Raw genomic sequence first — 13,723 nt, 5'->3', positions numbered from 1 at the left:
TTTATCTTCTATTTTGAAGACTATTTATTGTACTAATTAGAAACTATGAAATAAGATAGGGACCTCCAGACTGACAGAGCAGTTGTTCTGGAAAAGGAAATACTCTAATAAACTTTGATGTATTAAGCAATCCAGATACATCATTGTTAACTCTTACTCTAGGTGCTCTTTGGTGAGAGACAGGCTTTGTTCTCTTGTTCATGACATTTCTCTGCAATGAATTCTCTATGGAGTGGAGCGAATGAAGTAAATCATTTCTTACCAAGTAAATTTATCAATTTACAAACCTTCTCTCCAGCTCACTTGAGTTCAGTTGTAATCATGAGTGAGCCTTCATATTTTATTAAAACTGTTCATTCAGGTAAGAAGTATGTTGAAATTTTGCCAATATCTTAATAAAACCCAGCAATTTAAAACCACTAGTCATCTGTCTTTTTATTCAAAGAAAAGTTATTTTGTGGTAGGATTCAGGCTGATTCCCTCAGAACTGCAAATTAAAATCCTGAGGTGGTAGTTTTCTTAAACTTCAAAGTGGGAACATTTTATTTATTTTGGTTTTGTTTTTTGTTGTTGTTGTTGTTTTTTTGGGGGGGGGTCATTAGGTTTGTTTATTTATTTTTAGAGGAGGTGCTGGGGATTGAACCCAGGACCTTATGCATGCTGAGCATGAGCTCTACCACTTGAGCTATCCCCTCCCCCGCTAAAGTGGGAACATTAAAAAAAAAAAAAAAAAAAAAAAAGCTTGCTAAGTGCTGCTATAACTATTATTGTCTCCCTAGAAAACCCAGAAGAGCTATATCTTATCTTCTACATGTTTTCCCCGTAAGTTTAACGTTGGGGGCAGGGGTTAGTATCCTAAAATAGACGAGGAACAGGACCTGCCAATGGCTAAGTGTTGACTCCTCAAATCTCCCAACAGTACTATATTCTTCAAACACTGCTTCCAACCAGTTTTTCCCTTTCACTTAGTCTTTCCGCTTTTGGAAAGAAAAGAAAAGAAAGGAAGAAAGAAAGGAAATAATCAGGTGAACTGTGGTTGACAGTCTGTCAGGAGAAATGCTTTTAAAAGAGTAACAGGAGATAAAAAGAAACAAAGGACAACGTGGGGGACAGAAATAAAGCTGATGAAAGCAAGACACCTGCATCTAAGGGAATGGTCATTAAACCCCCAAAATAAGCAAACCTAGTGAATACACTGAACTGCTACCCTCCTCTCCCCACCATTAAGTCCTAGAAAAAATTTCACAGTTAAGTCTTCACAATCTTAAATTCCCAACTACTTAAATCCATTCAGTACTTAGTATGATTTTATATAAGAAATAAGAATTAAGAGGAAAAGAATGAAGGCCTAAAAGAATCATATTTGCAGGAGTTTGCAAAAAAAGGAAAGAAAAGGAATATTTTGATAAGTATTATTTATACTTGAAAAAAAATCCCCTATGGTATGTATTAGTTCAAAAGGAACGTGTTTCTGAGGTAGCAGCACAAAGCAAGAAATTAAGTGAACCGCCATGTGAGCTCATTTGAATTTAACAGAGATTTACCTACATAACCAAATTATCAAGTATGAATGCCTAAATGATAAGGTGTTTAACTGCTCACTTCCTTTTTGCATTACAAGTTTGTCCTCTGTCATTTTAACACCAATTAGTAAAGAACAGTCTTCTATGATACCTTAGGGAAACCTACTCTTGCTTGTCCAAGAAATAACCTAATGCAAGATCCTTTTTTATATTTCAAACAAATCTGGTTCTTCTCTGAGACCCAAAACTGTAAGTGGTAACCAGCAGGAAAGCACTCTTGTCCTGGGCAGCTGCGTTTAGCATCCCTCTTATGCTGAGCTGTAGGATGTTGCCTAAGACCCCCAGTCATGACACCTCCGATGAGATGTGCCCTGCTTCATGGTGCAAGCAGGGCCCTCACACAAAATCTGTGATTTTTCTTATCCTGCTTTAGGACCAAGGGAAAAAAAAATGTGAAAATCTGTCAGGAATGATACATATTTGGACAAACCATCTTCCAAATGAGTAACTGGAAGTTAACCAAAGATGAAAAAGTTGTCCCTGCCAGCTGTTAAACTGGGTGACCCTAGAGCTGGAGCATTCAGGGTGGGCAATTAAGCTAAATAAGAGTTGCCATGGGATCACTGGGTCAAATGAAACTGAATGGGAGGGAGACCTTTGGAGAAGGCTTTCTTAAATGCACATAAGGAGACACACTTAACTGCCCAGAAGGACTCAGGCAAGGGCTCTAGTTGGGCAGAGGCGCTGCAGAAAAGCAATGGAGGAAAAAACACAAACGTGCCAGCCGGGGAAAAGCGTTTTTAGAAACAGAGCAGTCCATACAATTTATGTCCTAAACAATACAATGACTGATGTTACCATTTGCTCTCAACCTCCTAGACAGTGTTAAAACTTTTCTGAAACTTCTGTAAGACTGTGAAGCCATATATTGGCTGATGTGAGAACTAGAGATAAATGAAGGGAAATCTAAAAACATTACAATAAAAAGACTAAAAGGAACACAGACACACACACACGGCTCTTTCAGGTTCCTATTTCCCAAGCTTTCTATAATCTTATCACCTTTATGATTAAAATAAAAAATTCTTTTGGATATAAAATTTAAAATAGTTCATTACTTTCTGATTATGAATCTGAAATTAATTAAACTTACCACGTTTTTAAAAAAAACCCAGTACTTCTAGCTTCCAACACTGAAATGTAGAGCTTAAAGGAATATTGCTTCCCTTCTTATCAAAAAGAAAAAGCCAGATTAACTTCAAATTAGGACTTTTTCAAACCCATCAGACAAATCAGGTTAAACTGGCCCAAATCTAAAGAGGGGCATGTGCCCACTGGGAGAGGAGCCTGGTTTACATAGGGTGAACTACTAGTTTTCACAGGGTAGTTGTAAGCAGACACTGGAAAAACAGTTTAGCTCCGCAGTGAGCTGGAGCAGGCAGAATAGGGCTGGCAGGACAGTGTGAAGTCCCGGGGACCGCAGCAATTAGTGGAGTCATCACTCTCTTGCAAATTCTACCAGGTGTTCATAGAAAAGATTGGAAAGAGCCCTAAGAAGGGTCAGTGGTGTCTAGACCCAGCAGTGGGATGTGGGAAGGTCAAGAAACTCTTATCAGATCCTTTCGCCCATCTCTTCCACAGGACAGAAGTGTTACTCTATAGGGCAAGGGGCCACAAATACTGCCACCCTTAGGGCACTGATGAAAAGTCACTGCAGCTGACCAAGGGAGCAGGGAAGAAAAAGCCGACTCCTCCAGGGGAGGCAGGAGGATCACTGGGCCGATCACAAGCTGTGGAGGGGCAAGTGGACAGACGGTAAACTGGAACACACAGCGCCTAACGCTGCAGCTTAACCCAAGAATGTCAGTCCCTTTCTGCCTCCGGTTGAGCTTCAAATAAAAGAACACATCTGGCAGGACAGGAGAGCAACAAAAGCATGCAGAGGTGTAATGACTCTCTGAGGCACATTACAAAGGGAAGCCCTGTACTCAGGGGCAGAAGAGACATTGTTCCGGTAATCCAACCCCAATCAGAAATGCAATGTGTTGCTATGGGAACTTAAGGCAATAGGGTTAATTACAGGAACGACAAACCTCAAACTGAACACAACTCCTAACTAGATGAATTCAAACTCCGCAGTGAAGGCCTGCCCCCTTTCAGGTGTAAAAATTATTCACCAAACCATCTACCATCCACACCAAATGTGTCCCTAACAAAATATACAGGGGCATAACAAAATAAGAAACAATGTACTCTTAAAAGTAATCATGAGAACCAGACTCTGATATGACAAAGATTTTGGAGCCAACAGAATTTAAAATAACCATGGTTACTATGTTGTGGAAACGGTGGACAACACGTAAGATCACATGAGTTATTTCAGCAAACAGATGGAAACTAGAACAAACAGAAATGCCAGAAGTGAAAAATACTGTAACAGAGACGATGAATGCCTTCAATTGTCTAGCTGATAGATTCTACATTGCTGAGAAGAAAATTAGTAAATTTAAAGATAAGTCAATAAAAATTACCCTAATAAACATAAGAGAAAAAAGAAGAGCAAAGAAAAAACAAAAGCAAAATAAGTCCGGAACAGCACGTCTAAGAGCCGTGGGGCAGTATCAGTCTCACAAACGCTTAACTGGAAACACTGGTGCGTGGCTGGTGGGGATGCAATGGCAGTGCCACTGCTAGAAATTTGGAAGTTTCTTACAAAGTTAAGCATATGCTTAGCACATGACTCAGTGCAACGATTCTGACACCAACTACCTGGAGTTTATTTCCAACCAGTTGGCTACGAATCTGGGGGTTCCCAGTATCCCTTCCAGGGTTGACAATTCACTAGAACAACTCACAAAACTCAAGGAAACACTTTACTCACAATTACAGTTTTATTATAGCTAAGGGACACAAATCAGAACCAGGCAAAAGGGAGAGACACATAGGGTGACGTGCAGGAGGGTCCAAACCTGAAGCTTCCTTGTGCTCAGGGCGTGTTACCCTCTGAAACATCACTGTGTGACAACACAGAGCACTGCCAACCAGGGAAGCTCACTTGAGCTTCAGTGTCCAGAGTTTCTCACTGGGGCTCTATCACGTAAGCATGACGGACTCACTGGCAATGAGGCTGATACCATGTGACTCAGAGGCCCAATCCTGTAACCACGTGGCTGGTCTTTGTGGAGTGATTAGTCCCTGTCCCAGGTCACCTCATTAACACAAGCTATCAGGATCCACCATACGGAGCAAAGACTCCTATTACTCAGAAAATTCCAAGCACTTAAGATACTACATCTTAGGAACCAGGGACAAAAGCCAGCCACATTCTTTATCATATACCCAGTAACCCCACTCTAAGGCAAATACGGCCCTAGAAAATGAAAACTTACAGTCACACAAAAATCTATATACAAATGTTTATAAGGATTATAATCACCCTAACCTGGCAATAACCCAAATGTCCTTCAATAGGTAAATGAACAAATTGTATACATCCATACAGTAAAATACTACACAGCAGTAAAAAGGAATAAAGTTCTGGTTCACACAAGGTGGATAAAACATAACTGTATTTTGCTAAGTGAAAGGCTACATATTGTGTGATTCTATTTATATGATACTCTGGAAAAGGGATAAACTAAAAGGACAGAGAACACATCATGGTTGCCAGGGGTAGGCGGGTGGTAGTAGGGGATTTAACTATAAAGAGCCAGCAAACGGGAATTTGGGGGGTGACTGAACTGTTCTGTGTAGCACTGTGGTGGTGGATACATGCCTCTGTATTTGTCAGAACCCACAGAACAGTATATACCATAAAGACTGAATGTTAATGTATGCAAATTTAAAAATGAACTAGGATATGTGTGGGAGGACAAAATGAAGACTACAACAGATGAATCTAACTGTATTACAAATGAATCACATAATCACACTGAAGAGAGAACAGGGGAGAAAGTTACTAATGTAACTGGATCCTAGGATCTAAGTAACTTTGGAAAAGTGTTCTGACATGACGGGTGGTTTTTCTTCTCAATACATGTATTCACATGCACATGCACAGGCACAGGGAAGTACATTTAAATGTGTGTGCTTGTATACCCATGGAAAGCAACACTCTAGTTAACAGTAAGCAAATCTGCACCCAAATCTTTGTTGCTAAATACCACTGTTCCCGAAAAGGCAGAGAAAATACAAGTGAGCCTGAAGACCTTTGTGAAGGGAGGAGAGGAGTGAAGAGGGGGAGGAAGGAAGGAGAAGGATAGAACACATCCAAAGGATACACGATGCCAAACTGAGTGCTTCCAGCAGCACAAACTGGATCAAACTGAACTGTAAAACAATGACTGTGCTGGGTAACTCAAAGAATAAAATAAATACCTGTGAGTCCACACGGACATAAATAGGCAGCTGAATAAAAAACTAAGTGGGGAAGAAAGGACAACTTTTCTTTACAGAATTCTAATAATAGACGTAGAAGAAATTAGGGAAATAGAAAACCACCGTAAGAAAACACTGCAGTAATCATTGTTGTAGGCAAGATCCACTGGTAGATCTAAAATCAGTGGCTAAAGACCTTAAACAGAAACAGAGTATTTGCATAGTCTTAAAGTATCTGCCTCAATTATTTAGTAATTACAAAGGGAAAAAAGTAAATAGTGGGGAATCCTGGCAGATACCACCTTAACCAAGTAATCAGGATCAACAACATCAATAATAAACACCTGCATCAGGAAACAAAATTAATACAGAGAAAATCTGCTGCACTTCTTTACACTAACAGCGAGATATCAGAAAGGGAGAGGAAAAAAGTTTACTTTTAAAACTGCATCCAAAAAACCCAAAAACAGTACTCAGGAATAAACCTGACCAAGGACTTACATGCTGAGAACTATAAAACATTGCTAAAGGAAACTGAAGACGGTTCAAAGAAATGGAAAGATAGTCCATGCTCTTGGATTGGAAGAATTAATATTGTTAAAATGGCCATACTGCCCAAAGCAATCTACAAATTTAATGTGATCCCTATCAAATTATTCATAACATTTTTCACAGAACCAGAACAAATCATCCTAAAATTTATATGGAATCACAAAAGACCCAGAAATGCCAAAGCAATACTGAAGGAAATGAAGCTGGAGGAATAACCCTCCCAGACTTCAGGCAATCAAAAAAAACAAAAAACAAAAAACTACAAGGCTACAGTAATCAAAACAGTGTGGTACTGGCACAAAAACAGATATATGGATCAATGAAACAGAACAGAGAGTCTAAAAATAAGCCCACACACTTATGGTCAATTAATCTTCAATAAAGGAGGCAAGAATATACAATGGAGAAAAGGCAGTCTTTTCAGCAAATGGTGTTGGGAAAGCTGGATAGCTGCAAGAAAATCAATGAAATGGGGACACTCTCTCACACCATACACAAAAATAAACTCAAAATGGCTTAAAGACTTCAATATAAGACATGACACCATTAAACTCCTAGAAGAGAACAAAGGCAAAACATTCTTGGACAGAAACTGTACCAATTGTTTCTTATGTCAGTCTCCCAAGGCAATGGAAATAAAAGCAAAAATAAACAAATGATATCTAATCAAACTTATAAGCTTTTGCACAGCAAAGGAAACCATAAATAAAACTGAAAGACAAATTATGGACTAGGAGAAAATACTGGCAAAAGATGTGACAACAAGGGCTTATTCCAAAATATACAAACAGCTCATACAACTCAGTAACAAAAAACAACAAACTCAATCAAAAAATGGGCAGAAGACCTAAACAAGCAATTCTCCATAAAGACATACAAATGGCCAATAGGTACATGAAAAAATGCTCAATATCACTAATTATCAGAGACAAGCAAATCAAAACTACAATGAGGTATCACCTCACACTAGTCAGAATGGCCATCATTCAAAAGTCCATGAATGATAAATGCTGGAGAGGGTGTGGAGAAAAGGGAAGCCTCCTACACTGTTGATGGGAATGCAGTTTGGTGTAGCCATCAAGAAAAACAGTATTGAGATTCCTTGAAAAACTGAAAATAGACTTACCATATGATCCAGCAATCCCACTCCTTGGCATTTATCTGGAGGGAACTCTAATTCAAAAAGATACAGGCACCCCAATGTTCACAGCAGCACTATTTACAATAGCCAAGACATGGAAACAACCCAAATATCCATCAACAGATGACTGGATAAATAAGATGTGGTATATTTATACAATGGAATACTACTCAGCTGTAAGAAAGAATAAAAAAATGCCATTTGCAGCAACATGGATGGACCTAGAAATTAACATACTAAGTGAAGTAAGTCAGAAAGAGAAAGACAAATACCTGTGACATCACTTATATGTGGAATCTAAAATATGACACAAATGAACTAATTTATGAAACAGGAACACTCACTGACTTAGAAAACAAAAAGGGAAAGAGGGCAGGGGAAGAATAAATTAGAAGTTTGGAATTAACAGACACAAACTACTACATGAAACAGATAACAAGGACCTACTGTATAGCACAGGGAACTATATTCAGTATCTTGTAATAATAGCCTATAATGGAAAAGAATCTAAAAAAGAATATATCTATATATCTGAATCACTTTTCTGTACACCAGAAACTAACACGACATTGTAAATTAACTGTATGTCAATATAAGTAAATGCATGAACTCATACATACGTATCTGCATCACGCAGCCCTGATAGGAGGCGCTAAGAAGGGCACACCACCTCTTGTGGAAGCCTTCCCAACAACGCACCACTTCAACCGAGTATGAGAAAACTTCAGATCAACCAAAACAGAGGAAAATTCAATAAAATAATTGGTCCTCTTCAAAAACGTCAAGGTGGTAAAAGACAAGGGAAGACTGAGGAACCGTCACAGACTGAGGGATACTAAGGAAATGGGACAACTAAATGCAGTGTGGGATCCTGGAACAGAAAAAGGACATAAGTGAGATAACTGGTAAAATCTGCACAAATTCTGTAGTTTAGTTAACAGTTTGCAAACAAGGCAAAGTTCTTATTTTTGATCACTGGCCTAGGGTTATGTACGATGTTAAGAAAAGGAGAAGCTGGGTAAAGGGTATATGTGAACACCCTCAAGATTTTTGCATCTCTTTTGTAAATCTAAAACTATCTCAAAATTAAAAAATTTTAAATGGGACAATATTTAGTTTTTAATTATTAAGTATCAAAATGCTGGGTTTGGCTGAAGTATGATGAATTGGAAAAAGTACTAGGATAGGAATTCACTCCGTCCTTGCCAGTGCTGTTGAACAACCTCCCTGAACCTCATGTTTCTCTGCCAAATGGGTATGACACACAGTTCATCTCCCTCAAAGGTCACTTAAGGATTCAATGACACAGTGGGTCTAAGTTGTCCAGAAACGATATGCCCGTGTACAATGCAGGCCCTGCTGCTTCATCTTTAGGCCCAGGAGAAAACACTGTGACGGAGAAGTTTTCTAGGATCAAATGAGATCATCTAAATACTAAAATACTAAATAATGAAGCTAAGAGAAAATACGCCCTTCAGTAAAAGGAGAAAAAATTTAAAGGGAAACAAACAAATAAAAAAAGGTTGGGACTCTGTTAGGGTGTTCTAGAAAGGACCAGAAAATGGGCCAAGTACAGTAGAGCAACTGATTGGAAATCTGGGCCCACTGCTCATAACATATTTACACTGTGGGTGATGGCAGTCACAAAAGTGAGAGGCTGGGGAAGAGATCTCTTTTGCACCAGATCTCCTGCAGATCAGATCAGGAACAATCAATGTGTCTTCTCCTATGCCTCTTCCCTTCCTCACTGCCACCTAAAATCTAGCAGGCGTACTGCATTAGGGAAGAGGGAACCACGAAGGTTCCTGCTAACACTGAGGAGCTGGGTGCAGACTTAGTATGTAGCACACGGTGTGTGTATGGGGGTCTTACTTTTCAACGATTCCACTAGTAAAAGCAAACAGGTCCTTCATCTTTGAAGTTTTTTGTCTTTCAGTCTTATTATGATTCTAGAATGAATAAAATAGAAGCTGCCCAACATCCCATATCACAAAACTAAGTATGTTTGATTTTTTTGACTTAAAAATCATGCTTTTTTCTCAAATCCAAACCAAAAAAACCCCGTGAAATTCCCATTAATATAAATGACAGAGCAGAAGTCAGCAAACTTTATCAGAAAAGGGTGTGAGAGTAAATATTTTAGGCTCTGGGGTCATTTGTTTCTCAACTCTGCCTTGTAGGACAATCGGTAAATAAATGGATGTAGCTATGTGCCAATAAAACTTTATTTACAAAAACAGCCACTTTGGGCCAAGGACAGAAGTTTGTCTACACCTACAGAGAATGCCAGATAGATACTTGTTAACTGAATTCTAGAGGTTTTCCTCAGTGGACTGTGAATTTGTATACGCTGCGTATTTCCTGCTGTTTCATAATGCACAGATAACACAGTACTTGAGGTGAGCTGGAGCCCAACAAGACATGATTTTCATCATCACAGGAGAACTGCTTGAGCATACCATTTAGCTACCTACAAGTTTTTTGGGGTTTTTTTTGGTGTGTGTGTATGAAAACTGTTGTTGACTTTAATTACAAAAAAAGAGAATTTTATGCCAGGAGGGCAGTTACAAATAATTTCTTTAGAAGCTTACTTTTTTTGCTTTTCAAAAGATAAGACTGCTCTTAAATATGGAATCAGAATATGGTACAAATGGCTTGGGTTCCTAAAATACATGAGACGATAATATACCAATTAAGTTCAAACAATTTTCCCTATACAGGTTTTGTGCAAGCATAAAGAAATAAGTATCTTCAAATTTTCCTATAGCTATAAATGTCTTGTTGACACAGTGAACTCAAACTCCACCAGTGTAAAAGGGTCTCATTCAAATCTCAATTTATCTAAAATAAGGGCAGCACTCCTAATTGTTTTTATACATAACCTGAGAGCAAAAGTCAGAAAAATACTTGCAATCCAAAACGTCCTGCCATTCAAATATCACTGTGCCATTCTGGGGAATCCACTGACTAAAAAACCCTCAAGGTCATGAAAAATAAGAGTAAAGATTACGAACATTTATGCTTAAAAAGAGAAACAAATACTTCCCCCCAATAAAGGACAGAAAGACACCTCAGAATGCCATTATTATGGATTAATGACCCACGAGAATCTCATGATTAAATCACTAGCACCAAAAGCTAGTAAAAGCTCTTACAAGTGAATTTCCCTAAATGAATAGTCTATTCTCAGGTTTCTCTTATTTCTTAATCACATGTGGTTTTCCATATTTTGAAAATAAGAATTATAAAGGTATATGGAAAAGCACTCAGTTCTATACCAAATACAGGTCAAGAAATGACTAGGCAATAGCGAGAGATTCAAAGTGGAGTCAATCACACTTGCATTTATGGATTCTGAGAAGCCTCACACACACACACACACACACACACACACACACACACACACACACACACACACACACTCTCCTACAAAATCAATTCTTACTATGGCTTGCTCTCAACACTAAAGGTGCAAAATTCTTATAGTTTCAGCCATTACAACATAGTATAGAAATAAGAGAAAGTTGGGTTTAAAGTATGGTCTCATCAAAATGAAATGAACATGAATACATTTCCCTTTAATACAAAATGGAATGTTTTAAAGAACTTACTAGTAATTTTTTAGAACACCACATCTGCATGATAAACTACCTAATAACAATACAACAGCACACCAGCACTATCGCAGTAAGCAAATGCTAGATTTTTACTTTTCATGTGACTATAGTACTTAAATATTTCCAACTAATTTAAGGAGAAAAAGTAACCATATACATTATGGAGACTACAAGTAAGTCTTCTAACTTCCCCGTGCATTTACTAACAGCTCAAAAGCCTTTACTACACTACTACACACAGGAAACATGAATAGAAAAAAGTGGGGGGGGAGGGGGGCCTCCTGTCCCACTTTTAATAAACTGCAGAGGCATAACATTTTCTCAAGTTCATTTTATTAACAAAAAGTGCAAACTGTTTTGAACAAAAGCAAACCATGAATCACAGCATTCAGCAAAACATTAGATGTGGAAAAGGGAACAATATTCATTAAGTAAAAAATAAGCAGATGAGATGCCTCTTATACATATATATATTATAATATATATATTCATGCTTTTCTATAGTCTCTTAGTCAACTTTCAGTGTAATTTTCACAAACGGTACAGCAGCTCAAACACAAATGCAGGAACACAATGGCAAAGTTTGGCAATTATTTTGGACTAATTCTGAGTATGAAAGTAAACTTTATACCACAGTTTCATGTAAGATATTGTGTAGTATGTACGATCTTTAATGTACTGACACTGACATCAATGTTCAACTAGTGAAAATAAAGGAGAAGAGAGGGCTTTAAAATACTTGTTGCACTATAGTTGTTTAGGAAGAAACAGGGAAAAAAATGAAATAATTTTAAATGATCTCACGTGTATGTGTTCATATGACCAGAAACATAACCAATCCACATTAACTTAATTCATTTAAAATTTGCAAAAGCCACAAAAGAAAGATTGTGTGCCATTACTCAGTGTGCCTGCACTTGCACAAACCAGGAAAGATAAATAAATTCACCCTAGTCAGTCAACATATTCCAAAGAGGAGATTCAGCCTAGTGTTACTAATAATAACATAATAAATTCACATGAAGTGTCTACAGGGCAGAATCTACACATAAGTAATTTTTCTGTTCACTAATCTACAGGCGCTAAAGAAACTATAAACTGTGATTAAAACCCAAGACATGAGGGTGGTCGTTTAAACACAACTGAGTATCTAGCCAAGGGCAGAAGAGCACCGATGCTGAGCGGGTAACTGAGCGCGTGCACTGTCTCTAGGTACGTTTTCTGGCAGTTAATTGCTCTTCTGTTGTAGCAGACAGACTGCCTTTTATGAATATACTAATTGACTAAATTAATTGAGGACTACACTGCTATTTCATTACAATACACAAAATTCTTCCCACACTGTTAATTTTTCCTTATATACTAATGTCTTATCACTAGAATTGTGCTACTTTCTAAAGTTTCAGAATTACTATTTCACGTAGAGATAATGAAAAAAATAAGACCAAATCTGATTATCTGACTGATGACAAATTTAAGCACCAACCACTGCAAATTTCAGAGTCAAGGTAGCTTGCAAGTCAGTTCTCTTGATTTGAAAATTACCTTCCGCTGTTTTCATCAGTATTGAAACTGAGATCTTCAGGGCCAATTTGTTCACCATCAGGAAAACTGGAATGCGTATCTAGGATAAAAAAAATTTAAAGCAGGTAACATTTTTTAAAGACCAGTATATTCTTTTCCATATCTCTAAATGATCTTATCAAGTATGTTATTTAAGTGATAAAGATGTGCTAGGTTGTGAACAAATCTCTGTTTTCAGAGAATTTTTGACCTGAGTCAAGTATAAGCAAACATGAAAGGAAAAATAAAGAGAAAACAAAATGTGTAATAGATACCCATAATTAGAACATGAAAGGCACTGCCTCCCTTTGTCCTCCTGGGGACAATGTGGGAACAGCTGAAGAAGGAAACAGGAAACCATGATAATGTACACTCTGAAGACTGATTTTGTAAATATAAATGTATTTCAAAGCCAATTAAACTGCACATGGAAATATCACTATAAAAACCCATCAGTACTCAAAATAACTTACCCCAAATTTGGCTGCTTCTTTTAGAAGCAGAGAAAATTACTAAGAGTATCTTAATACCTAAGTATCAACAAACACTTGGCTCTTTATTGAAAAAGACACTAGGATATCAGGGAAATATGTAAACTGAAACTGACAATTAGCAGAAGCCTGACAATGTTTTCATTCCAGGAACTTTCACAAAGGAACACTCAGATTAATCCTGGGTAAAATATTTAAAACAGGTGATGGATGTTAACTAAACTTATTGTGGTGATCCTTTTGTAATGTACACTATATCAAATCATTATGTTGTACATTTAAAATAAAATAAACCAAAACTACTAACAATGGGTTCTCTCCATGAGTTTTTCCCCTAAGACTTTTTTGGGAGGAAGAGGGAATAAAATCGGTGATTCCATTTTCTGCATGCATTCCTAAAAGGTCAGAAAAAGTTATCTTTAAAAAAGTTATCTTATGAGGCAGGCTACATATATCTCT

General features: G+C 37.6%; 1 protein-coding gene across 2 annotated transcripts in view; it reads right to left on the bottom strand.

The window, feature by feature from the left end:
- Positions 1-13,723, bottom strand: part of TRIM37 (tripartite motif containing 37) — a 101,461-nt gene that overhangs the window by 2,133 nt on the left and 85,605 nt on the right. The window contains exon 24 of one of the 2 annotated variants that reach the window (XM_006181425.3): positions 12,756-12,834. In XM_006181425.3, the coding sequence (XP_006181487.1) occupies positions 12,756-12,834 (79 nt within the window). Of the gene's footprint in view, positions 1-12,751; positions 12,835-13,723 lie in introns of those variants that run through there. The other variant, XM_032498392.1, reaches the window with a different exon arrangement.

This window comes from Camelus ferus, chromosome 16 (assembly GCF_009834535.1).
Source record: "Camelus ferus isolate YT-003-E chromosome 16, BCGSAC_Cfer_1.0, whole genome shotgun sequence".
Lineage (NCBI taxonomy): Eukaryota > Metazoa > Chordata > Mammalia > Artiodactyla > Camelidae > Camelus > Camelus ferus.
This window is presented reverse-complemented; position numbering and strand designations above follow the sequence as displayed.